Raw genomic sequence first — 27,250 nt, forward strand, 5'->3', positions numbered from 1 at the left:
CTCCAGAGGGCCCCTGCAGCCTCCCTGTCATATCATATCCTCCACAAAATCCAGCTCTGATCTGCCCTAGGGCCCCACAGCCATGCTCCAGTACTGGGCTTCTACTTTGCCTTCCACAGTCCACACCCCTCTGTTCCCATTGGCTGGGGAGAAGCTGTGAGCCATTTCCTGAATGGAGAGAAGCACAAGGTGAGAACAGCCCAAGATGGCGAAGTGTCTGTGCTGTGTGCTGGCAACATGGAATGGTAACCGAGCTCAGCGAGGCAAGAGGAGGAGAGTGCCGTCCTGTAGCCACGATAGGACCAATGTCACTGGTGAGGTATGACACTGCAAATCCCTTAACACCCCAGGGGGGGCCCTGAAGGGCTGCAGGCTCCAGATTTTGTGTCACATGGCTTTGCCCTAAGTTGCACCCCCCCCCCCCCCCAAAGCCCCCTGACCACCCCCTCCACCCTGCATGCTATGCCCAGCTACTGAGCTCCTTTCCAATTACAGCACTCTATACTGTTCTTCCTATGCAAGGCTGAAATCACATTCCTTTACAACACAGCCAGTCATGATCTGCACAGGGTGTATCTGCCTACTGCAACTACACTGCTGTTCCAACCAGAGAATTTCACAGGTCAGAAGGGCAACATAAAAGCCAGATACACCCTGTGAAGGCTGACAGACTGTGTGTAAAGGAATGTGATTTCAGCCCTGTGTAGTGTGGGGGGGAACTGTATACAGTGCTGGAATGGGAAAGGAGCTCTGCCAAGTGACCTGCCAGGGGTGATCCCTGTCCTCGGATTCTCCAGGGGTGATCCCTGTCCTCTGATGTAAAGAGAAACTCTGGGAACTCAAAACTCTTAAGCCACTTTGAGTATCTTGGCGTGCGGTGGATGTATCTGCACGCACGTTGGAAGAAGTGGGGGGCCCAGGTCAACTTTTGCATCGGGGCCCACAAGTTTCAAGCTACACCTCTGACAAACAGTATTCTAGGACTGACTATTTTCTAATCCCGCATTCCCAACTACAAGCAGTCCGAAACTCCTCGATCGGGTCTATCACATGGTTGGATCACGCTCCGATCCTACTGTTGTACGCACTAAGCCTCACATCCAAAACGAGAACTTGGAGGTTGAATGAAAGTCTCCTACAAGACGAAGGTGCGCTCAAGGACATTACCAGAGAATTGAAATTTCCAGACTAACGACACACTAGACAGCAAGATTGGCATTGTGTGGGAAGCACACAAGGCGGTGATCCGCAGAGTGCTCATTAAGCAGGGATCCCGAATCAAAAAACACACTACAGCTGACCTCCCTTCTTGATGACTTAAGCTTGGTGGAAGCCAGACAAACACGGCCTGACACACACTCTTTAGAGACAGAACTCCTGATACTACAGAAAAACAAATGCCGACCTGATGCATTTTAAAGCTAAAGCGGCAATACATGTCTGTCGAAAAATATCCTATGAATCCGGCAACAAATGCGGTAAACTCCTGGCCAAATCCCTGAGATCAGATGCTATTACATACCACATATGTCACCTTCAGGCCAGAAATTTTCCCTTCCCAAACACAGCGAGGGAATTCCAAGGGTTCTATGCATCCCTTTATAACCTGCAAAGGGACTCTCCCTCCCAGACCCAAGTGACGGACTACTTAGCCAACGCCCAAAAATGTCCTCTGAGGTAAGCAAACTATTGGAGCATTTCTTCTCATCCTTTATGTGAAACATCACCCTGAGGATAGAGTCTGGAATATTAGCGGTGGATAACAGTGGCGCGGTTTAACCCCTATAAGAGTGGGTTGAGGCTTATTTTGGGCCAAACACGAGAGTGGGAGGCCTTTATTGCTGGTGAGTTTGAAATTCACAGGGGAGTGGAGTCACGTCACTGAGGTGTGGTGGACATTTGGATTTGCAGCACTTTCAAGTGGAGACACTTATTTCTTCGGAATTTCCTTCCCATTTTTCACATCATATGTGGACTTTCACTTTTCACTTTTATATTTTTTGTACTATTATATTTTTTTTCCAGCTTTTTCAGTTCTTTTTATTTTTATTTGTATTTTTATTTTCTAGGGTGCTGAAAGCGTGACACCAGTGCACTGAGATATTACGGAGTGTTAAGAATATTGATGTATCACAGACTTTTTGAGTTATGTTATGCGATTTGTTCATTGTTTATGCAAATTTTTGGTATTTGATACTACACTCATTTAGGGTATAATAATTATGTATTGATTTAGTCACTACATGTTTTGTGCTAATTAACATTAATTTACACTAAGAGGTGAATGTAGAGATGTTTTTCATTACACTTATTTTTTGCCTATTTTGGGATTGCTTTAATCACCAAATTGACAGTGTAAACGTCACTAGTGTTCATCCCACAAGGAGTAGGGCTAGCGCCACTTTTCCATCTTGGCTGTAGGGGAAATTCAGATATATATACCGTATTTATCGGCGTATAACACGCACTTTTTTCCCCTGAAAATCAGGGGAAAAATCGCAGGTGCGTGTTATACGCCGATCCCCTGCGATCCCGAGCTGTCAATTCTTCAAAATCGCCGACCGCGATTTGAAAATGGCGCCGCCGGCGCCGAAATACACAGAGCCGGTCCTCGGCTCTTTCCGGCAGCTCTCGTTCACTTTCGGCTCCACTCGTAGTCCTGAGCGGAGCTATCCGAACCTACTCGGCTAGGTTCGGATAGCCCCACTCGGGACTACGAGTGGAGGCGAAAGTGAACGAGAGCCGCCGGGAAGAGCCGAGGACCGGCTCTGTGTATTTCGGCGCCGGCGGCGCCATTTTCAAATCGCGGTCGGCGATTTTGAAGCCCAGGTTAGCTGGGATAGTGGTTTGAAGGCTGCACCGGGGAAGGCTGCACCGGGGCAAGGCTGCACCGGGGCAAGGCTGCACCGGGGCAAGGCTGCACCGGGGCAAGGCTGCACTAGGGCAAGGCTGCAATGATGGGCATTTAAATGTAAGTTTTTTTCCCTTCAACTTCCCTCCTAAAAAGTTTTTTTCCCTTAAAATTCCCTCCTAAATTGGGGTGCGTGTTATACGCCGATAAATACGGTACTTTCTATTTTAAGTGGCAGCTTTTGTAGGTTTATTTATTTCATTTATATACATATTTTTCTCCATATTTAGCGCAGTGGTGGTAGGACAGATTCGTTGGACGGTTTGTATTTGTTCACCTACAGTTTTATTAAACTATTGGATGAGCCTATCACACTAGAGGAGATTCAATGCGCAATAGGAACCACTAAACTAGGGAACGCTCCAGGTCCGGATGGTCTTACCATTTCGTACTATAAAACCTTGCTATGATCCCTCGATAAATTCATACACAAAATTCTTTAATGCCCTAGGATTGACTACGACGTTCCCTCGTGATACACTATCAGCACACATAGCAATGATCCCCACGGAAGGCAAGGACCCCACCTCTTGTGGCAGCTACAGGCCGATTTCGCTGCTCAACACTGACCTAAATATTTTTACGAAACTCCTGGCCACCAGAAACCAACAACATCTTCCAAACTTGATCCACTTGGACCAAGTTGGCTTTGTACCGACTCGTGAGGCCAGAGACAACATGACCAGTCCTGAACCTCCTACACGTGGTCAATGGGAATGGTACTTCCTGCGTATTCCTGGGCACAGACGCAGAAAAGACCTTTGACAGGGTGAAATGGCTATTTATGTCTTATGTCTTAAGATATGTGGGATTCAGCAGCACCATGTTTAACTGGATAAATATACTGTACTCTACCCATTCGGCTCAAGTCAGAGCTAATGGTGTACTGTCTAAACCCTTCACAACCCAGCCCCCTGTCACTGGAGCAGCTCCTGTGCACTGTACGCCTAAACCCAGACATCACGGGAGGGGAGATTGGGGATACCCAACAGAAGGTCTCCACGTACGATATGCTGTTCTCACTCACAAACCCTACAATCTCGCTCCTGAATCTCTTTCACAGATTTCAAAAAGACTTCGACAATCAACTTCGACAAGTCCGAAGCAACGGGGATAGGTATACCACAGCCCCTTCTCACCAATCTCCAGGCCTGTTTCAAATTCAAGTGGACGAAAACCGCCCTGAAATATCTATTAACCTACATACCTCCCTTAAAATGTCCCAAATCTAGGCCCTGAACTTCCCACCATTACTGAAAAATGCTCTAAAACTGCTTAAACAGGTGGCACACAGGCCTTTATTCATGGTTCGGTAGGTGTAACATCCTCAAGATGAGCATACTCGCCAAATTCTTGTACCTCCTACAAGCCCTGCCAATCCTCATACCCTCCAACTACTTCAATCATTAGAGCGATGTTCTCCGACTTTATCTGGGCACAAACGACCGAGGCTGAACAGGCGGAAGCTCACGCTACCCAAAATTTATGGCAGCCTAGTGGTGCCAGACCTACGTAAATATCACCAGGCAACCCACTTGACCAGACTTACTGACTGGAACTGCCAACAGACTACTAAATTGTGGCCTCGCCTGGAACAGTCCCAATGCAACATTACATTAGACAGAGCACCCTGGTGCTACCATTCGCTGCCAAATGCTATCAAAAATCACACCCTAGTGGGGCCAACTACACAGACTTTAGTCCCTTTTCCTTAGATCGTCCCTTAGGGTGACCCACTCCCCATTATATCCAATACTTGGAAACCCTCTATTTTCCCCGAGATTCCAAGACCCTGTCTTCCACTCCTTGAAGAATTCTGGATGCTTCCAAGCCTCCCATTTTCTCACCCATAGTAGGTGGCCATCCCTATCTAATGAGCACAGAGGGACCGATCCGACTGGACCACAGGAGGGCCTTCCAAATTAACCATTTTTTTTTTCAAGACTTTACCTCTCCCTAGACAGTTTCTGCCAAACTCTCACCACCCTCGAGACTTATTGCTCTGATGGGGGCGCCACGCCTCATACCCTATCAGCCGCCTACAAACTGTTGACTACGCCGCCTGATGGCTACCAACCGAAATGCCTTAGTATATGGGTGAAGGATATCTAGAGCACGCTCTCCTCCCTTCAAAGGGACAAAATTCTTCACTTCACTTCCAAATCCTCTAAATGTACAAAGATACAGTAGACCAATTTTAAAATTGTCACCAGAAGGTATAATACCCCCGCAAAACTAAAAATATTCTTCCCCTTGTCCTCGGATCGCTGCTGGAGGTGCCAAGAGGACCGGGGAACAATCCTCCACATCTTCTGGACCTGTTCTGAGCTGGAAAAGTTCTGGAAGACAATCTAGCACATTGCCCAAAAGTTTACAGAGTGCCCCATACCAGAAGATCCAGCCTTCTTTCTGCTCCATGCCTCCAACATTTCAAGCAAAATTAAAAAAAAAAAAAAATCCGCCATCTCCTCGATGCAGCCAAGGCGCGCATCCCTCTATTTTGGAAGTCCACACAACCTCCATCCATAGGCTTATGGCCCAAAAAGTGGAGGAAATCAACAAAATGGAGGATCTTATCCTCAAAGCCCATCACAAACAGGAAGGCTACACTAAGACGTGGACACTCTAGAACATGTTTGCCTTGTCTGACGAGGGACGGACCCCCCCACTACCACCACTCTTTCTTCCCTCCACTCTCTACCCTCCCCCCAAGACCCCCTCACCCCAAACGCCTTTCCTTCGCCAAGCTCCCAGTGGCTTTCTTGCCCTCTTCTTAGCTCATTTTCTTCCCTTTCTTATGTCTCTATTCTTCTGCTAATTTTTCTACAGACATATTTTCTATTACTGTTTTATAATATTTGAAAAGGTTGAGATGGAGACCACGGGATCACTCACTGCTACACATTAAAATGCAATGGAATAGACATTTAGTGAATTAGCAGTAGAGGTTTACAACCATATTCTTTTAGACCCTCCATAGGGTGGTCCTTACATGTTAAGAGTGGAAGGCATGCTTGTCATAATTTGCCTAATTGTATTCAGAGACTCGGTCTATGACATGGTATGTTGTTTTACCTCACCTGATGCCATTGTACCGCTTTCATGTAACTAAAGATATTGTATTTTGTGCTCTCATGTCTCAAAAAAAATAAAAAATAAAAATTTGAAGAAAAAAATAAAAAAAAAAAGAAAAAAAAAAAAAGAAAGAAAAGGGTTCACTCCAACAGTGGAAATATCCTTTTCAAGAAATGTAACCCATTTTGCTATGGTTTGACATTTTAAGGTTACAGCAAACACTGGAGGCAGGACAAAGCCTGCCAAAGAAAAATGGGCTTTAAAAGGGAATGATTACAATCACTGGTGAGCAAACTATTTAAAAGGTAAGCACGTCCTTTTCTGGTCTAGTAGATTCCCGGTTAGAGTGGGTCGCTGGAAGATCCACAGTGGGAATAGACCACTGTTCTACAAATCTCTCTCTCTCCAGTTTTAAACATACTCTCGGCTGAGGCCCAGGACCCTTCACAGAGCTTCCACAACAGCATTAACTACTTCCCATCCTGGCCAATTCTGGCACTTCACTCCTACATATAAAAATAATCTTTTTTTTTTCTAGAAGATTACTCAGAACCCCCAAACGTTTTTTTTTTTTTTAGCAGAGACCCTAGGGAATAAAATGGCGGTCGTTGCAACTTTTTAAGTCACACAGTATTTGCTCAGCAGTTTTTCAAACATGTTTTTTGGGGGGGGGGAAATTAGGATTTTTATTACAGCTTACCTGTAAAATCCTTTCCTTGGAGTACAATATGGGACACAGAGCCTTAAGTAATTACTTAATGGGTTATAGGCCACCTTCAGGTGTTGACACTGGTTATATCCAATCAAGGAAGTTCACTCCCTATATAACCCCTCCTCCTTCCACGAGCATATCAGTTTTTGTAGCAAAGCAATATACTTAAACCCCAAAAGAGGGGAGGGACCTCTGTGTCCCATGATGTACTCCAAGAAAAGGATTTTACAGGTAAGCTGTAATAAAAATCCTATTTTCTTTATCGCATGGGGCACAGAACCTTAATTACTTAACGGGACTTCCCATAGCAATGCTATTTGAGGGGAGGGAGACAACCCGCAGGGTACCCACAGACTTGAGGATTTATACTGCTGCCTGCAGCACACTGCGCCTGTAGGCGATATCCTCATACCTCCTTACATCCAGCTGATAAAATCTTGTGAATGTATGCACCGAAGACCAAGTTGCGGCCTTACAGATCTGAGCCATGGAGGCCTGGCGACACACTGCCCAAGAAGCACTAACCGACCTGGTAGAGTGCGCCTTAACTTGAAACGGGGGAATGTTACCCCTAAAACATAAGTTATTAAGAATTATCATTTGTCGAATCCACCTAGCGACAGTGGATTTTGACGCTGCCTGTCCTTTCTTAGGACCCTCTGGCAGAATAAATAAGAAATCAGTCTTACGAATCTGAGCAGTTGCCTTAAAATATATTTTCACTACTCTCACCACATCAAGACAATGTAGTGACTCTTCTTCCCTGGAACATGGTTTTGGAAAATACGATGGCAGGACAATATCTTGGTTCAGGTGAACGAGGGTGTAACACCACTCTGTCCCCATGACAAATCAAAAATGGCTCTTTATAAGAAAGAGCAGCCAATTCCGAAACCCTCCTTGCTGAGGATATAGCAACCAAAAATACCAAACTTCCTTGTCAGAAGGACTAGGGGAATATGTTGTATTGGTTCAAATGGCTGTTTTTTGTAACACAGACAAAACGAAGTTCAAGTCCCAAGGGTTCAAGGGAGGTTTGACGGGTGTAATAAGCCACGTCACGCCTTGTATAAAACCCCAGACTAAAGAAAGGAGTAGCAAGTGGTCATTTGAAATAAGACCGATAAAGCTGAGACTTGGACTTTAATAGTACTCAAGACCAATTTATTTTCTACCCCTAATTGTAGAAAGGCAAGAATTCTGCCTATGATACATCTCCGAGTGTGCCAACCCTTGGATTCACACCAGAAAACATAAGCCCTCCAGACTCTATAATATATAGTTCTGGAAGCTGGCTTCCTTGCATTAATCAGGGTAGAGATAACTGACCCGGAAAACCCACGTTTCTTCAGAATGTGGGTTTAATTAGCCAAGCCGTTAAATTTAGAGACCGGAAGGATGGAATATCGGTCCCTGAGAGAGCAGATCTGGCCGTAGTGGGAGGGACCATAGGCCCTCCACTGCCATCTTTACTATTTCTGCATACCATGACCTTCTGGGCCATGCTGGTGCCTCCAGAATTGCTGTCATTCTTTCCAGCTTGATCCTGCAAAGAAGTCGAGGCAGCAACTGAATAGGGGGGGAATGCATAGATCAGTGAGAACTGATCCCATGGGGTCACCAACTAGAAGATCTATTTCCGTTGTCCCACATCTTTTGCAAACAGCCCGAAATATGTCGGGGTGAAGAGACCATTCCGCTGGGAATAACTGCTGGCGACTCAAGTAGTCCGCCTGCCAATTCTCTACCCCCGGAATGAAGACTGCCGATAGGCACGGAACATTCCTTTCTGCCCAAGTTAGAATATAGTTCACCTCCCTCTGCACTGAGAGACTTTCTGTGCCCCCTTGGTGATTGATATAGGCCACAGCTGTGGCATTGTCAGGTTGAATCCTGACAGAAAAATCCTGTAAACCTGAAAGTCCAGGTCTTTAGAGCCAGACGTACTGCCCGAATCTCTAGGATATTAATGGACAAGGTTCTTTTCGGTTCTTGACCACTGTCCTTGGACAGTTGTCTTTTCTAGTACTGCTTCCCAGCCTGAAAGGCTGGCATCCGTCGTTACCACTTTCCAGATGACTGGTCTGATGGATTTTCCTTTCAGCAGATTCTTGGTTAGTAACCACCAAGTGAGACTTTGGGACACTCTTGGGGACAGCCGCGTTGGCAAGTCTAAAGCTTGAATTGTTTTGTTCCAAGCAGACAGGATACTGTTTTGAAACAGTCTTAAATGAAACTGGGCATAGGGAACTGCTTCGAATGAAGCCACCATGGTTTCTAGCAACCTCATGCAAAGGTGAATGGAGGGATCACCATTTAACCTGACCATCCGCACCAACTCTTTTATGGAGTTGATCTTTGCCTGAGGCAAGAACACCTTTTCCTGGGCTGTGTCTATGATCAGACCCAAGTACTCCAGCCTTTTTTGCGGTATTAAGGAAAATTTCTCTAGGTTGAGAATCCAACCCAACTCTTCAGATAGTTGGTTGTAGTGCGTACGCTTTGCTCAAAATGAGCCACCGACTGATCTATTAGTAATAGATCGTCTAGGTACGCTCTGACTGTTATGCTCTGTGCCCTTAACCTGGCTAGAGGTGGTGCCAGCACTTTGGTGAACACCAGGGGTGCTGTGGCTAGCCCGAAGGGCAGGGCTACAAACTGGAAATGCTGCTGTTCTAACTCGAACCGCAGAAACTTTTGATGAGCGGGAAATATAGGAACATTTATATATGCATCCCTGATGTCAATTGAAGTCAGAAGTTCTGCTCCTAGAAGGATAGAAACTGACCTGATCATCTCCATGCAAAAGGAGCGGATCTTCAGGAACTGATTTAGATTTCTTAGATCTAGAAAGGGTCTGACATCTTCGTTTGGTTTTGGTACCATAAAAAGGTTTGAATAAAACCCCAAACCTTGCTCTTTTGTGGGGATCTGTATGATCACCCCTTGAGATATTAATCGGTCTAGTGCTTGAAACAGAGATTGTCTTTTCTCTGGATCTTTGTGAACGCTTGACCTCAGGAAGCGAGACAGTGGAAAGTCCCGAAATTCCAGCTTGTACCCCAGCATTACCATGGGGATGACCCATCTGTCCTGAATTTCCTCTTTTCAGACTTCTGAAAACTGCAGCAGTCTTCCCCCCCACCTTGGTGTTGCCTCTTCATAATGAGGCTTTAAGATTCTGGCTTGCAGGTTTCCGACCCCAGGACTTCTCTTGAGCCTGGGTCTGAATCCGAGATCTTCCTCTAGGGGAAGAGCCCATTTAAATGAAGGGCGTTTATACTTTCTTTTGACTGGCAAGAGTGCACTTTCCCATTAGAAATTGTTTGGATATATTTGTTCAAGTTTTCTCCAAATAGTCGCTCCCCATGAAAAGGGAGCCCAGGTAGGAGGTCTTTATATGGTGCTTCAGCTGACCAAATTTTATATATATTATTACACATTATAACACATGCTACAAATCTGCATTTAGAATGTTTTATTTCTTATTCTTACCTGGTATCTGAAATTCTAATTTATATTTAAAGGGCAACTCCACTTTCATGGGGAAAAAAAGCAAATAAAAAAATATAGCATATACAATTGCAACACCAGTCATATTCTAATTGAATGTTATTGAATATTACCTTTCATTTTCAATCTGCAGTGCTGTAATTCTCTTTAAAATGCAATATGGCTACCTGGAGGTGTTCTGTACACAAAAGGTGTACAGAACGCTCCCCATCAACATTTCCTGTTTCTGCGATTGGCTCACAGATTTTCCCATTAGTCTACATTAAGATACAAGTCAGATTTTTTGGCAAGCCCTGCAACAAAAATAGCATTATTGGTGATACTCCCAATAGGAAAAAACGTCTAAAGGGATGCAGACCTTGCAATTTTCCTCATTAGAGTGCTGATTCTGCAGCAGCTGGTTGATAATTATAAAGTCACTCCCATTTAGAACTCGGTACAGGGGCACAGAGGAACAAACAGTGATTTTTTTTAGGGAAAAAAAAAAAAAAAAAAAAAAGGTAGGAATCTGCAACAAAGTTTTTTTTTTGTTTTTTTTTTTTAAATCCCTGCAATGTACATAGATCACCTAGAGGGGAATGTTTTTTTCTCAACAAAAGTGGAGTTACGCTTTAAACTCTCACCGATTATAAAAAAAAGAGTATATACAAAACTATGCAATGCTTTTACAGATGTCCATACCTAGCTGCATCATCGTCTCCATCAGATCCTGAACCATCACTATCAAAGATTTCAGCTTTCCAGTCAAATGCTTCTGTTTTCAACATATTTTTTGTAACATTGACTTCAAACACTTTTTCATAAAGTAACTCATAAATTATAGCTGGAAAAAAAAAAAGGAACAAAACATAATATTACATAGTTAAATTGTAAGAACTGGTCATGATATTGATCTACTTTCTAAATAAAACTCTGTTCAGTTTGGAAAATGCACCTGTCGGGGAATGTCTACACCTGGTTATACTGCCAAAGGGTAACTGGTTAGGTCATTCTGTTTTTTATTCAAAAAATACAAGGAATGTTCTTAAGGTTAAACTTGCTATAGCCACAGCTTGGAAACGTTCAGTGGTAGATTAAATCTGTGGCCAAACTTACCTGGATAACGCTTAATGAGAAAATTGTCAGAATAAACAAAGGCGCTTCAAGAAGGGTTGGACTCCCTGGCAGTGTTAATTTTGAAAGCAAAATTTGATTGTTTTAGTCTTAGGACTAAAATGGCATTTTAGTTCCAGTCCCATTTTAGTCTTCTGCAAGTGTTTTAGTTTTAGTCGTATTTAGTCAACTAAAACTCCTTTTAGTCGACTAAAATCTAATGGGTGTAGTTAAATTGTAATGCATCATTTAAAGCGGAGTTCCAATAAAAAAATAAAATAAATAAAAGTCAGCAGCTACAAATACTGCAGCTGCTGACTTTTAATAATCGGACACTTACTTGTCCCGGGGTCCAGCGACGTGGGGGAACAAAGCCCCGCTCATCTCACCCTCCTCTCTGTGGCGCCAGCATTGTTACTGAGGGTGCTGTGGCTTCACAGCCGGGCATGCACTGCGCATGCGCGAGCCATGCTGCGCGCTGTGACTGGCCGGGCAATCCTATGGGACCTGTGACGTGTCCCAGATGATTGCCGAGAGGGAGGGAGGAGAGGTGATCTCCCTTCCAGCACCACGGGGCGCTGCGGCGCCACAGGGCGCTGCGGAGTCCCGGGAGGAAGTGGGAGCGGGAACCCTCTAAAAAGAGGGTTTCCGCCCCCCCCCCCAAAAAAAAACAAGCCAAATGTGGCATGTCAGGGGGTCACCTTACCTTAAAGCGGAAGTTCCATTTTTGGGTGGAACTCCACTTTAAGCATTTCTCTACAATTTCCAAACTCATTATATACTGCTGTTGGAGTGAAAAATCGAATATGTTGTTATTAATGGTTAGGTTTGAACATGCACTACAGACACAGTCGTTATAGAACATCTTTATTTAAGTAAAACCGTTTTGTCAAGAATATTGCAGTTTTGACAAAAGGACAACGTAAAAATACCAAAAAAAAAAAGAACTCTTTGCGTGACTGTCATGCCAACAGTAAAGCATCCCGAGACCATTTATGTGTGCGGTTGGCGGCTTCTCAGCCAAGTGAGCGGTGCTTAAAGAAACAGCCATGAATAAATTGTACAAAAACATCCTTAGGCTACGAGAACAACTTCTCCTAACCATCTAAGAACAGTTTGATGATGAACAACAATGCCTTTTCCAGCATGATGGAGCCCCTTACCATAAAGGCAAAAGTGATAACTAAGTGGTTTGGGGAAGTGAGAACAAAAAACTGAAATTTCGGGGTCCATGGCCAGGAAGCTACCCAGACTTTAATCCCTTTGAAAACTTGTGGTGGACCGGTGGTCATGGTCAATCTGACCTCAAGAGGCTGGTGAATGAATCAGTGATTATGCAAGAATGGGCAGTGCCAGATCAGTCAGGAATCAGGATGTGGCGCAGATGAAGTTGATTGACAATGACAGCATGCCATGATGCCAGGCCCAGGGCGAATTGCAGCAGAAATTTCGAAAAATTAGGGTCAACTCAAGTCAACACTGCAAACACTGACTCTTTGCATAAACTTAATGTAATTGTCAAGAAAAGCATTTGACATTGACACTTATGGAATGCATTACCAGATACAATGATCTGACAAATGTCAGATCATATATAGCAGATACATCTGACCCAAAAGATCTAAAAACACTGAAGCAGCACTGGCAGACATTCTCAAAATTAATATTGGTGTAATTTTGGCCATAGCTGTACATGGCCAAGTACAGCACACGCCGCACAGGAACTTTTACTGCTAGTCTGGCACAGGCACAGCATAATAAACCAATACTTGAGGGTAATGCTAAGTTTACTCTCAGTTTATTATTTCAAAAGTTCTAATTCTCAGATACAAAGAAAAAGTGCACAGTTTACAATAATGCCATTAGTGTGTGGATTTGCTGAATTATAACAGTCACCACTTTTTATCAACTGCCTCTCAGCATTCGCAATGACAATAATAAAAGGTAAATATCACACTAAAAGACTACTGGGGCAGGACCCCAGCATAAGGTAAGGCTCAAAGGCTGCCCTTTTTGACCATCCATTACCGTTAGTGATCCATTTTCCTTTCTCATTAGTGTGATATTTACCTATATAGTCAAATTTGTCAATGCTAAGAGAAAGTACAAGACAAGTTGATAAAAAGTGGTGGTTATTATTGTTCCACATACTAATGGCATTTGTAGCCTGAGCCTCAGCCAGTGCATTTTTCCTATGAATTTAATTAACAATTAAAACTGCTGAATTTCTTCCTATGGCAATAAGCACAACCCACAAGTATTAGGTATGCTTATGTTAGAAATAGAAATACCTGAAAAGAATAATAAAACACTATTTGTTTCAATTCACCCATTTTAAGGAAAGCACTTCATGCCAACATGACCCTTACCCTAGTCTGTCGACCTCTAGAGAGGTCATCTGTAACACTGAATACCCTCTCTGCAAAGGCTTCAGAAGCTGGCATAGCCAGCAGGTCTAATGCAAAAGGTTTTAGCTGGTGATAAAAAGTGTCACTCTTTGACAGCCAAAAATCTGTTGCAGTATCCTGACTTATGGCAACTTGGTGCAAAAGCTCTTCCTTATATTTTAGGATCTGCTGCTCTATGCTGTTTGGGGAGATCCTCTGCGGCATTTAGAAAGAAACCGAAAGACTGGCTGCTTAGATGTGGATGGCAGCGCTTCTTCCATTTCCTGCGATAGTTCTTCCACCACATCATCTTTGTCATACAATTCCTCAAGTTATGTGTGTGGCAATGTGGATTTTCTTTAAGCAGTTCCTGAATATTCTCATCCGCCACATCAACAAGGGTTTCACAGACGATATGGATGACAAATCAAGCAGCTGCTGCAAGTGGAGAGAACATTTCGCAAGTTGGATCTAAGAATGAAGCAAAATGCTGGTTCACACTCCCTTACATATCCTGTGCAACTGTTGCAAGGTTTTGGTAGCTAGTGTTCTGTTTAAAGTCCTCAAGATGGCTGAGCAGATCAAAGAGGGCAGGGACAGCCAGGGACATGGTGTCACTCTGAAGGGTTTTAGTATCTTCTGGAAAAGGCAGCAGTAGGTCATGCAATGATGTGAACTTTTGCCATTCACTAGGGAGCAAGTTGTCCCATCCCATGTTTGCAATTTGGCAAACTGACTCTGTTTGAGGAGTCTTGCGATCATGTTGAATGTTTTTGACCAACGTGTGAGGAAGTAATTTAAAAGAATAAAGCCACAATGCTCCAATAGCTTCTATGATGCAATTGAAGACTTGTGGAAGAGGTTCACTATTGATCTTGCTTTATCCAGTATTCTCTTCACACTTGCCTCCTTATGCACCATGTGGACCACAAGTTGCAAGGTATGCACCACACACGGTGTCCGGTCCATGTCAATCTGTTGGTACCTAACAAGTGGAACACACAACCAAATAAGCATAAAGTATAGAAAAGGTTTCTGTTCCATTCTATTATTTTAACACTTATCATATGGGAATACTTTTACAGTACACAAGACTACACATAAAGTGGAAAAATAACAAATGTGCACTTCGTAGAGTACAGCAGATAGCACCCCCCATATCAAACTCATAGCCATGTGATAATTGACTCGTGTCAACCATGTCATGTAAAAGAATAATAAAAATGGCTCAGCGCAGATCAATTTTGGTCTCAGCCTCAGAGTCACTTTCTGTCATGGGGGAGTCATCCTCACTAGAGCTGGGTGGTTCTTCTGCTGCTGCGGTTTGTTTAAATTCTGCCACCATATTGCTCCCGTTGTCTGTTATCACTGTAAGGATCTTCCTCTTTGGTATGTCCGACTCTTGCAAGCATTTGTCCACACATGATTTGATTGACTGTGCAGTGTGGGTGTGCTACTTGTTCAAGGGCCAACAATATGTGTTCAGGTTTATGTTGTTCAACACAAAAATAGCATGTACTTATGGCAAGAAATGAAGCCGAGAGTCCTTTTTTGGTCCACAAATCAGTGCAAATAGATACTCTGAGCAGCAGCTACTCTTTTTTAATTTTTGTTTTTCATCTTCATACTGTTTTCAATCAGATTGCTTATTTTAGTTTTCTTTAGAACAGTTAGCTTCCTATCTACTGACTCCATCATGCTAACAAAGTCCTCATCCTCATTTGTTCTGACTGGTAATCTGGTGCACCCAATCCATCTTGCTATGGCCTCCTTCCTGGCATGTTGTTCCTTAGAGTCAATTTGTTTTGAAGCACCCAAAAGAGCAATGCAAATAGTTTGCTGTGGTTGTGCACTGCCACTGGCTTGACTTGGCCCATCATTTGAGATTTTCTATATCTATGGGGTTGAATTAGGGGGGAAAATTAGTCACTCTCAGTCATAAGTTATTCTGATTTTATGTGCTCTCACCCCACACAGTCAGCTCCAAGTTGTCTCTCTATAAATATACTACATATATAGCCCTTCCCAGGGCCGGCCTTAGGCCTTATGGTGCCTGTCCCAAAATTGACAGTGCCCCAGCCCCTCCCAGTGACCACCACATCCTTTTACATATGTTTTGGTGAGATACTTAAATCCGGGGAAAGCAGCAGCTGATAGATATTATGAAACAAATCACTCGCTTCCATTAAAATTCAGTGACTAAAGTGTACAACAGACAGACAAACCAACAGCTTTTACTTCAGAAAAACAAAAAGGAATAAAATCTGCAAGAAAGTTTGTAAAAGAAAAATCCCTGCAATGCCAATGTAAATATAAGACTGTTCCCAAAAAGTGGAGTCAAGTGTTGCTGTGCTTACCTTTGTATGAATTTCAGGATGAGTTGTCCGCAAATGACGCTTCAAGTTTGTTGTATTTTTACCAGCGAGTGTCGCTCCACATGGTTTGCAGAGTCTTGTTGTCGTTGACATCAAATGTAAAATACATCCACAGATCTTCTCTTCTCTTTCTACCAGTGACAGTCACAGAAGCCGACATTTCCAGTATAGTTTGGAGTCGTGGAGGAACTGGAAGCCTGTATGCTGCAGTGCAGTGTGCATAGTGCTCTCGACAGTGGTCTGAGTAGAGTAGGCCTGTAAAATTTGGAAATAAAAATGCCATGCAGCACACACAGTGCTGGAGCCTGGATGGTGGTCTGAGGGATGGCCTATAATCCGACAGAGGCCTGGATGCCACTGCCAGGCTGTCAGAGGAGGCCTGCACGGTTGCGCTTGCACTGTTGCACAGTGTGCTCTGGATGGACGGTGGTTGTCTGAGGGGAGGGGGAAGCCTCAGGCCTGCTGTGCCTGTACCACAAATATTGTACTGCAAAGTACTGCACTAGTCGACACTCACACAGTGTGCTCTGCACCTGGGCGGTGGGCGCCTGGCGCGGCGTCAGAACTCAGGAGGAGTCGGGACTCGAGACTCGGGAGGCTCAGGCCTGTAATGCACACAGTTCCGCTCGCCTCTCACTCACACTATCTGGCAGACTGGCACTCTCAGACTTGTCACGGTGCTGGGAGTGGATTGTGGAAGTAGGCAGAGCTTCGTTAAAAAAAAAAAAAAAAAAAAAAAAAAAAAAAAAAAAAAACACGGAAGTTGGCAAACGTCCCTCCTTGCCATTTTCGTCTCGTTTTTTAATAATGATAACAGATCAGATTTTCGTCTTAGTTTGTCAGTGGACGAAAATGTGCTGTATTTTTCATTTTCATGACTGTAAAAATTACGTTGACTAAAACATTTTTGTTGATGAAATTAACACTCTTCCCTGGATGAATTATTTGAATACCTCATCATACTGTCTGACAGGTTGATGGGAATTGGACATATGTGGGCAAGCTTTACTTACCTCTTTTTCTTTCTTTCTTTTTTTTTTATTCCTTTATTAATGTATTGCCTGTGCACAAATAAGGCAAACAGTTTACAGTGGGTAGGCAGTTCACCAGAGGTCAGCTTCTCTGCCTTTTTTATACTACAACTTTTTTTCTGGACAATTACTGGCATCGGATGTCCAAATGATATTTCGGTCTCCCGAATGGGGAAAGGCTATTGTATGTTTTTTTGTATTGATGTTTTTGTGGGAAGGTGAGGAAGGTTAAGTGACCACACAGACACACAGACGTGGTGTCTGACACACATTGGTATCCTTGATTGATTTGGCAGGTAACCCAAGAAGAGGGGGATTGGGGCTGCACAGAGCAGGTAAATCTAACAACAAAAAAAACTTTAATACCACTTTAAATGTTATAATATATATTATTAAAACAGCTAAATTTATAAGGAAGATGCTTTAAATCTTCTCTAGAGTCCTCGTTGACCTGTGCATTTTTTTTTATACAGCACAAAACCAAAAGGGAACCAACAATCTACTGGCTCCTGTGCCAATATCCGACAACTTTTGGCCCTGATAACAGCTGCTCCACATAATATATTTGATTCCGTAATGCTCATAAAGCAGTGTATCAGCCTGGTGTTGAACCTAATCACGTAGGCATCAGCATGTGTTAGAAAACTGCCCAAAGATGACTGGATGTCCCTAAACAGAGTCTGCCTCATACAGCCAAAAGCACTGTGTAATGCACTATGGGCTTGAATCCCACTATTATATTGTGAGATGTTAACTGCTGCAATGGACTGATGGTTTGCCATTATTGCTTAAGCCAATTAGCTCCCAAGTCGAAAACTGAATAGTTGTCTTGTACTCTAGTCTAAAAACACCTTAAACAAAAGTAATGTAGCAATGCTCACACCTACCCTTCTGACACCAGCACTCATGACTATTTTAAAGTTTTGCCACACTTTAAAAACTTATTTTTAGTAATCTGTTCAAAGCACACTGAGAAAGGGCTTGCCAGTTCGCCATAAGCAAAACTGCATGGTTGGACTGTTGCTGCAAAGCTTCAGATTTTTTTGGCCAGTGGGTGTATTGTTTCTACACAACTATAAATCTGTCTTCAAATAAACTGCAACTGATATCTTAAAGTGAACTTCTAACGTACAACTATTAAAAAAAAAAAAAAAAAAAAAAAAAAAAAAAAAAACACTCCACTTCACAGCTTGCTACAGCTGTAATTTAAATTAAAGAAGTTACATTCTTACAAATACTGCAACTTGTTTCCTAAATTGAATTGTAGGTGAATCATCTAATACATTCATGGTTTAAAGTTTCTTAAATCCAATAGATCATGTTGTATGTTCAATGTACTGGAAGCCCAAGGCCCCTTTCACACGATCGGCCCGCAAAGATCCACCTGTCCGTTTTTCAGGCGGATCTGAGCAGGCCACTCATTGACTTGAATGGGCAGGTAGATGTCAGCGGAGATGTGTCCACTAACACCTGTCTGCCATCCGATAAGATCCGCTTAAAACAGACGGATGGCGATACGTTCGCCATCCGTACAGATGATCATGTTGTCCATTTTCATCCGATATTCCCATAGAGGAGAGCGGGGCTCTGACAGGTCCGTCCCTGCACAGAGAGCAGAGACGGACCTGTCATCCGCCTGCTCAGCGGGGATTAACGAAGCGATCCCCCGCTGAGCTAGTGGAGTCTATTGAGCTGATCCACCCTGTGTGAAAGGGGCCTAAAGCAGAAGTTAGGAGGATAGCCTCTCAAACAGTTATGCAAGCCACATTTATTGCCATGCTGCGCAAACATCGCTCAGTCATTCTTAGCCAGTATACTTCCCGGCCAAGAGGAAACGCAGATCACAAAACTGTAATCTCAATAACTGATGAAAAGAACCAGCAAAGTAAGCAGCCAGTGTTGTGTGTGTAAGATTGGTGCTGCATACAAACAGTAAGAATGAGCTCCAGCGTGTTCGCACAGCCCACCTGCAGAGCCCGCCAGGAAGTCGCAACTGCGCTGCGCTAATCACAGGCAGTAAGACATTGTCCCAATGCGCGGCTGCAGAGATCAGGAAATGTCTCACTGCCTGTGATTAGCGCAGCGCCGACTTCCTGGCGGGCTCTGCACGTGGGCTGTGCGAACACACCGGAGCTCATCCTTAAACAGCACCATTAAACATTCACAAAATGTCTTTATGGAACAGTTAACTTACATTGGCACAACGCAGCATTTTCAGCATATCCAGAAGGGTAAATTATGTCATAGTGATTTCCATTCGAAAAGCACAGCATTATCTTGAATACAAAACAGATACTAGTTAACTAGCGGTAATGTCTGGATAATTAACATTTTAATACATTTAATCCAGAACAGAACGTTATTCATATTATATATAGTTAAAAGAAGACCATTAAACTTTTTTTAATGCTCTGTCTCTATGCTGAAAAGTCCCCCCCTCCCTCTGCATTCTTCTTGCCGTTGCTTGTCTGTGGAAAGAGCCGAGAAAGTGGCTATAGCCTTCCTAGTTGTCGCTGGATTAGCTATGGCAGGAGGGGAGGGGGACAGGTCAGACCTCATAACTAGATTTGAAAAGCACTTTGCAACACGGTAAAAAGTACTACATGTACTTTGTCCCATAGCAGTATGAAGAAATCCAGCTTTCATTTGGCCCAAACAAACTATTTCTATTACATTACTATTCGGGTGCTCCGAGCACTGCATCATATTGTAGTAGCATTAGCTACCTACTTTATGCAGCACAGTATTAAGCAACAGTACGGGCGAATTCCCATCTGCTGCCAAGACAAGAGTCAACCTGATACCTGAATGCTTCTCAGCCAAAGACATACAAGGCTTCCTCTAATTGGCCGAAGCAGAGAGGCAGGCGGAGGACATCACAGTTTCTACCTCAGCCAGAGGAAGCACTGTATTTTTTGATTAAAAATACAAGCCTTCTCGATCATGGATAGAAAATAAAAAAATAAATAAAAACACACCACAAAAGCTTCTCAAGACACAGGTATTCAGGCCAACTCGATTTTTCCCCTGCAGCGTCAGGAAGTCGTCCATACTGCTGCGGAACACACCTTCGCATACTATATGCAGTTAATGCAAATATATACATATAAAATTTATTACACACACACGCAGTGCTAGCAGGATAACGAGATTATATATCTCGTTACCCTGCTAGCACTGTGTGTAATAAATTATATATATATATTTTTTTTTTTTTTTTTTTTTTTTTTGCATTAACTGCATTTAGTAAGCAAAGGTGTAAGGAGCAGTACACACACACACACACACACACACCTTATACCAAAGGCCTAACAGCAGCTGTTACAAAAGGTACTGAACCTCATAATATAAAACTATGGAATATATACACACAGCGCTTATAGGACAACTATAGACCAAGTGCCAAAAAAAAAAGGATGAATTATTATAACCCTGCAGTGATAATTTCAACATAATAAATATAAAAAAAACATGTTCAATGATGGCAAGTGCTCCAAATAAAGTTCATATGTGCTCAAAGGAAATAGCTGGTTCCGTGTGCTGCGCTCCGCTCTTGTGACCCCCCACCCCTCACCAGAAGTCATAAACCACCAGCTTAGCAGTCTGGGGTCAAAAAAAGCTGTGATCAACCAGATCTGGTATATGCCAGATGGATATGTGCAGGAGCCTCTTCCAAAGTTATTCTGGGTCTTTCAGAGTCAACGACCAAGCTCAAAGGACAGGGAGAAAAAGAAAGCACTGATAGTGAAGTACTGTTATTACTGTGACGAATCACGCATCTCAGGCGTCATTTACACAAAGGCTGATAAAACAGGCACCAGTACAACCCGGAAACGACGCTGGTCGGCGTGAGTTCCATGGAGGGCGTAAATGAGGTCAATGGTTTGACGAAACCGGAAGTGTGTCAAAGCGTTTCGCCCCTCCAGAGCGTCATCAAGGATGTCCTTGATGATGCCCTGGGGGAAGGGCGAAACACATTGCCATTTCCTCAAACCATGGAACGTACGCCGACCAGCGGCGTTTCCTGGTTGTACTGATGCCTGTTTTATCAGCCTTTGTGTGTGACGCCTGAGAAGAGTGGGGTCACAAGAGGGGAGTGTGGCACACGGCATCAGCTATTTCCTTGGAGCACATATGCACTTTATTTGGAGCACTTACCACTTTAATCATTGAACATGTTTTTTTATTTATTACGTTGAAAGCATCACCACAGGGTTATAATAATTCATGTTTTTTATTTGGTCACTTGGTCTATAGTTATCCTAGAAGTGCTGTATATATGCATTTAATGCTACAACAGTATTAGAGAGCATACTGCGGTAAAATAGTAATGTAATGGGAATTTTTAGATCAGCTTGGCCAGAACAAACAATTTTAAACATAAGAGAAAAGAAAACTCAAACCTCTTCAGTGAAGCCGTTATCGGTGACATGAGCAGGCGAGACATCAGGCTCTTGGTAAATTACAAATTCTTTTCTTTAAGCAAAAACATGCGAAAAATTAAAAAATTTTTTTTTTCTGTTTAAAAAAAAAAGTAACACTTCATAAATTGTACAATAAAGATAAAACATGCAAATCAAAGTGTTTGAGTACATCTAGTCAAAATTAAACTGACATTAAAGGTTCATAAAACAAAAAAACAAACAAAACAGACAGACACACACACACGCATCATTCTTACCTGCTCTGGGCAATGGTTTTGCACAGAGCAGCCCTGATGCTCCTCTTTTTTGGGTCCTTCACCAGCCCCCCTGGCTCCTACTCTTCAGCCTGTGACCCCAATAGTGACCCTGCTTTCTCTGAGGGCACTGGTGCATGCTCACTCCCGAGCCCAGCTCTATGCATTCATAAGACACAGAGCCACAGCCCCACCCCCTCTATCACTGGTGGTGATTGACAGCAGCGGGAGAAAATGGCTTCTGCTGCTGTCGCAGAAAATGAGCGATTAGAAACCCAGGAGAAGCTCAGATCTCGTGCACATCACTGGATCGAGAGGGAGCCCAGGTAAGAAATTATCAGAAAAAGCATTTCATCTGTGTAAGTGGAAGAAACACGCCCACCATATGTAGGGACCCACTTCTCGGTATTTTATTCAGTGACTCCAGAAGATATTAAAACCATCCTCAAATCTCTGAGCCTCGTCCTCATCACTTGATCCCTGCATTGTGCAGTTGCTGAAGGACTCCTCAGATGCTCTGGTGCCTTTTATTGCAGACACTGTCAGCATGTCTTTTGCTACCGGTGTTGTTCCATGTATTCTGAAGCAAGCGGTGGTTATACCCCTGCTAAAGAAAGCAAACGTGGAGTGCACCATGTTTAGCAACAAATGCCCTATTTCCACCCTACCGTTTTTGGCAAAAATCATGGAGCGAGCTGCGGTATGGCAACTTCAACCTCACCTGGAGTCTAATAAAATTTTTGATGACTTCCAGTCAGGATTTCGTCCTGGGAGAGGTTCGGAGACAGCCCTGGTAAAAGTCCTGGAAGATTTGCTCTGGGCCTTGGATGAGAATGAAGCTTCGTCCTTGGTACTTCTGGATCTGTCGGCAGCTTTTGATAACATCGACCATTCTATACTTGTGGATAGGTTGAAGATGGTGGCGGGAATGGATGGTATAGCTCTGGCATGGGTAGCCTCGTTCCTGTGAGACAGGGTTCAGAGGGTAAAGTTTTTATTCCTCCGATAGTCCCCTGTCTTGCTGGGTCCCACAAGGATTGGCGTTATCTCTGATCCTTTTTAACACCTATATGAGGCCGCTGCTGTACATTATTCGCCGTCACAATCTCCCGTTCCAAGTCTATGCTGACGACACCCAGATCTACTTCAAATTATCCAAGAAAGGGGAGGATCAGGTCATGCTGGCCTCCTGTCTGGAGGAAATCCAATCCTGGATGGGTGCCAATTATCTAAAGCTAAATGGCACCAAAACTGAATGCATCATCTTCAGTAACCAGGTGTATTCCAACTTGTTTCCGTCATGGCCGGAATCTTTCAAACCTTTTCCGATTCCTGCCACCCAGGTCAGGGACATGTTGCGACCTCAGGTAAATCAGGTGGCGAGTTCATGTCACTTCTACCTGAGACGCCTGAGGTCGACTTTTCGCTATAACGCAGACTCTGACAAGATCACCATGGTCAATGCCATTAACAGCAGTCGATTAGACTACTGTAATGTCCTGTATTTGGGTTTGCCTGCTTGTACCATCTACAAGCTCCAGTTGATTCAGAATGCCGCAGCAAGGTTACTGACAGGTGTTGGTCGCCGTGACCACATTACTCCATCACTTAGAACCCTGCATTGGCTGCCCGTGAAAAAACGGGTTCTGTTTAAACCCGGATGTCTTGTCCATAAGGCACTGCATGGATATGGCCCAGAGTACCTGAAGGAAAAAATTTGTCAAGTATGTGCCTACCCAATCCTTGAAATCGGTGAACTTGGCCATACTAAAGATTCCAAAACTTAAAAAGAAAACAGGGAGAACGAGTGAAGTCAAGGAGCTGAATTTTGGAACGCCTTGCCTCTGAAACTGAGGATTTGAGAATGACTTTTTGAAATTTCGAAAGAAATTCATGATTTACTCCAAGAAAAGAATTTTACAGGTAAGCTGTAATAAAAATCCTATTTTCTTTATCGGACATCATGGGACACAGAGCCTTAAGTAATTACTTAATGGGACGTCCCATAGCAATGCTACTTGAGGGGAGGGAGAGACAACCCACAGGGTACCCCCAGACTTGAGGACTTATACTGCTGCCTGCAGCACACTGCACCCAAAGGCGATATCCTCATACCTCCTTATATCCACCTGATAAAATGTTTGTGAATATATGCACTGAAGACCAAGTTGTGCACCTTAACTTGAAAAGGGGGAATCTTACCCCTTAAATTAGAACTTTGAATTATAACTTGTCGAATCCACTGAACAACAGTGGATTTTGACGCTGCCTGTCCTTTCTTAGGACCCTGTGGCAGAATAAATAAGACATCAGTCTTACGAATCTGAGCAGTTGTCTTTAAACAGATTTTCACTGCTCTCACCACATCAAGACAATGTAGTGACTTTTCTTCCCTGGAACATGGTTTTGGAAAAAACAATGGCAGGACAATATCTTGGTTCAGGTGAAAACCTAAAACCACTTCAGGCAATAAGCCTGGACGAGGGCGTAACACCACCCTGTCCTCATGAATAATCAAATATGGCTCTTTACAAGAAAGAGCAGCCAATTCCGAAACCCTCCTTGCTGAGGATATAGCAACCAAAAATACCAGCTTCCTTGTCAAAAGGACTAAGGGAATATGCTGTATTGGTTCAAATAGCTGTTTTTGTAACACTGACAAAACTAAGTTCAAGTCCCAAGGGCTTAAAGGCGATTTAACTGGCGAATTAATCCACATCACCCCTTGCATAAAACCCCGGACTAAGAATGCGTAGCAAGCGGTCTTTGAAATAAAATCGATAAGGCTGAGACTTGGCCATTAATAGTACTCAAGGCCAACTTCATCTCTACGCCCAACTGTAGAAAGGCAAGAATTCTGCCTATGATATATCTCCGAGGGTGTCAACCCTTGGATTCACACCAGGAAACATAAGCCTTCCAGATTCTAATATACATTTCTGGAAGCTGATTTCCTTGCATTAATCAAAGTAGAGATAACTGACCCGGAAAGCCCACGTTTCTTCAGAATGTGGGTTTCAATAGCCAGGCCGTTAAATTTAACGTTCGTAAAGTAGGATGGAATATTGGCCCCTGTAAAAGCAGGTCTGGCCTTAGTGGAAGGGACCATGGATCCTCCACTGCCATCTTTCCGATTTCTGCATACCAGGACCTTCTGGGCCATGCTGGTGCTGCCAAAACTACCGATATTCTTTCCAGCTTGATCCTGCAAAGAAGTCGAGGCAGCAATTGAATAGGGGGAAATGCATAGATCAGTGAGAACTGATCCCACGGTATCACCAATGCATCTGTTCTGCATGCGAATGAATCCTTTGTTCTGGACACAAAGTTTACCAACTTTGTTTAACTGGACGCTAGAAGATCTATGTCCGGAGTCCCCCATCTTTGACAAACAGCCCGAAAATATTTTTCTGTCCAAGTTAGAATATAGTTCACATCTCTCTGCGCTGAGAGACTCTTGGTGCCCCCTTGGTGATTGATATAGACCATACCCGTGGTATTGTCGGATTGGATCCTGACAGGACATTCCTTTAACCTGGAAATCCAGGCTTTCAGAGCCAGACGCACTGCCCAAATCTCTAGGATGTTGATGGGCAAGGCTCTTTCGGTTCTTGAACACTGTCCTTGGACAGTTGTCTTCTCTAGTACTGCCCCCCAGCCTGAAAGGCTGGCATCTGTCATTACCACTTTCAAGATAGCTGGTCTGAAGGATTTTCCTTTTAGCAGATTCTTTAGTAACCAACAATTGAGGCTTTGGGACACACTTGGGGAAAGCCGCATTGGCAAGTCCAAAGTTTGGATCATTTTGTTCCAAGCAGATATTTTTGCAACAGTCTTGAATGGAACTGGGCATAGGGAACTGCTTCGGATGAAGCCACCCATTTTTCCTAACAACCTCATGCAAAGGCGAATGGAGGAATCGCCTTTTGACCTGACCAACTGCGCCAGCTCTCTTATGGAGTTGATCTTTGCCTGAGGCAAGAACACCTTTTCCTGGGCTGTGTCTATGATCAGACCCAAATACTTCAGCCTTTTTAGCGGTATTAAGGAAGATTTCTCTAGGTTGAGAACGCAACCCAGACTTTTCCAGGTAACTGGTTGTAGTGGGTACGCTTTGCTACAAACGAGCCACCGACTGATCTATTAGTAATAGATCGTCTAGGTATGCTACGACTGTTATGCCCTATGCCCTTAACCTGTCTAGAGGTGGGGCCAGCACTTTTGTGAACACCCGGGGTGCTGTGGCTAGTACAAAGGACAAGGCTACAAACAGAAAATGCTGCTGTTCTAACTCGAACTGCAGAAACTTTTGGTGAGCGGGAAATACAGGGACATGCATATATGCATCCCTGATGTTGATTGATGCCAGAAGTTCTCCTCCTAGAAGGATAGAAACTACTGACCTGATCGTCTCCATGCGAAAGGAGCGGATCTATAGGAATAGATTTAGATTTTTTAGATCTAGAATGGGTCCGACATCCCCAATTTGGTTTTGGTACCATAAAAAGATTTGAATAAAACCCCAGACCTTGCTGTTTTGTGGGGATCTGTATGATCACCTCTTGAGATATTAATCAGTTTAGTGCCTGAAACAGATTGTCTTTTCTCTGGATCTTTGGGAACCCTTGACCTCAGGAAGCGAGACAGTGGAAAGTCCCGAAATTCCACCTTGTACCCCAGCGTTACTGTGGAGATAACCCATCTGTCCTGAATTTCCTCTTTCTAGACTTCTGAAAACTGCAGAAGTCTTCCCCCCACCTTGGTGAGGGGGGTTGCCTCTTCATGATGAGGCTTTAGGATTCTGCTTTGCGGGTTTCCGACCCCAGGACTTCTTTTAAGCCTGGGTCTGACCCTGAGGTTTTCCTCTAGAGTCTGACGGTGGAGGCCATCACCACTGCCTAAAGTGCAGAAGCCCCTGGCACAGGGTAAAGAGCCCGTTTAAATGAAGGGCGTTCATACTTTCTTTTGACTTGCAAAAGAGTACTTTTCCAACTAGAAATTGTTTGGATATATTTGTTCAAGTCTTCTCCAAATAGTCGCTCCCCATGAAAAGGGGACCCAGTTAGGAGGTTTTTACATGGTGCTTCAGCTGACCAATTTTTTAACCACAGAATTCTACGCATATGCACAAGCATAAGCGTAAGGCAGGACGCCTGGTGAATAGAAATTTTAATGGCATCTATGGCAAAGCATAATGCTTTTGGTAGTTCAGCCAATTCCCGAGTTGTTGTGCAGGAATCTCTCTAAGGGCCTGTTTAAAATGGTCCTTTAGTGATTGACAGACGCCTATTGCAGCGACTGCAGGCTGAGTACCGGCACCTGCCAAAGAAAAAGTAGATTTTAACAGGTATTCCAACTTTTTATCTGTTGGATCCTTAAACATTTGTGCATTGTCTACAGGACAAGTTAGGCCTTTATTCACACAGAAAATTGCAGTGTCAACTGCTGGTACTTCCTATTTTTTGGAGAAATTCTC

General features: G+C 43.6%; 1 protein-coding gene across 1 annotated transcript in view; it reads right to left on the bottom strand.

Moving 5' to 3' along the window:
- OTUD4 (OTU deubiquitinase 4) overlaps nucleotides 1–27,250 on the bottom strand; it is a gene marked incomplete in the record, with an annotated part of 176,835 nt that overhangs the window by 73,040 nt on the left and 76,545 nt on the right. Inside the window, 3 exon segments of the mRNA XM_073604542.1 lie at nucleotides 10,887–11,034; nucleotides 19,291–19,372; nucleotides 21,500–21,572. Of these exon segments, the coding sequence (XP_073460643.1) occupies nucleotides 10,887–11,034; nucleotides 19,291–19,372; nucleotides 21,500–21,572 (303 nt within the window).

This window comes from Aquarana catesbeiana, linkage group LG01 (genome assembly GCF_042186555.1).
Source record: "Aquarana catesbeiana isolate 2022-GZ linkage group LG01, ASM4218655v1, whole genome shotgun sequence".
Lineage (NCBI taxonomy): Eukaryota > Metazoa > Chordata > Amphibia > Anura > Ranidae > Aquarana > Aquarana catesbeiana.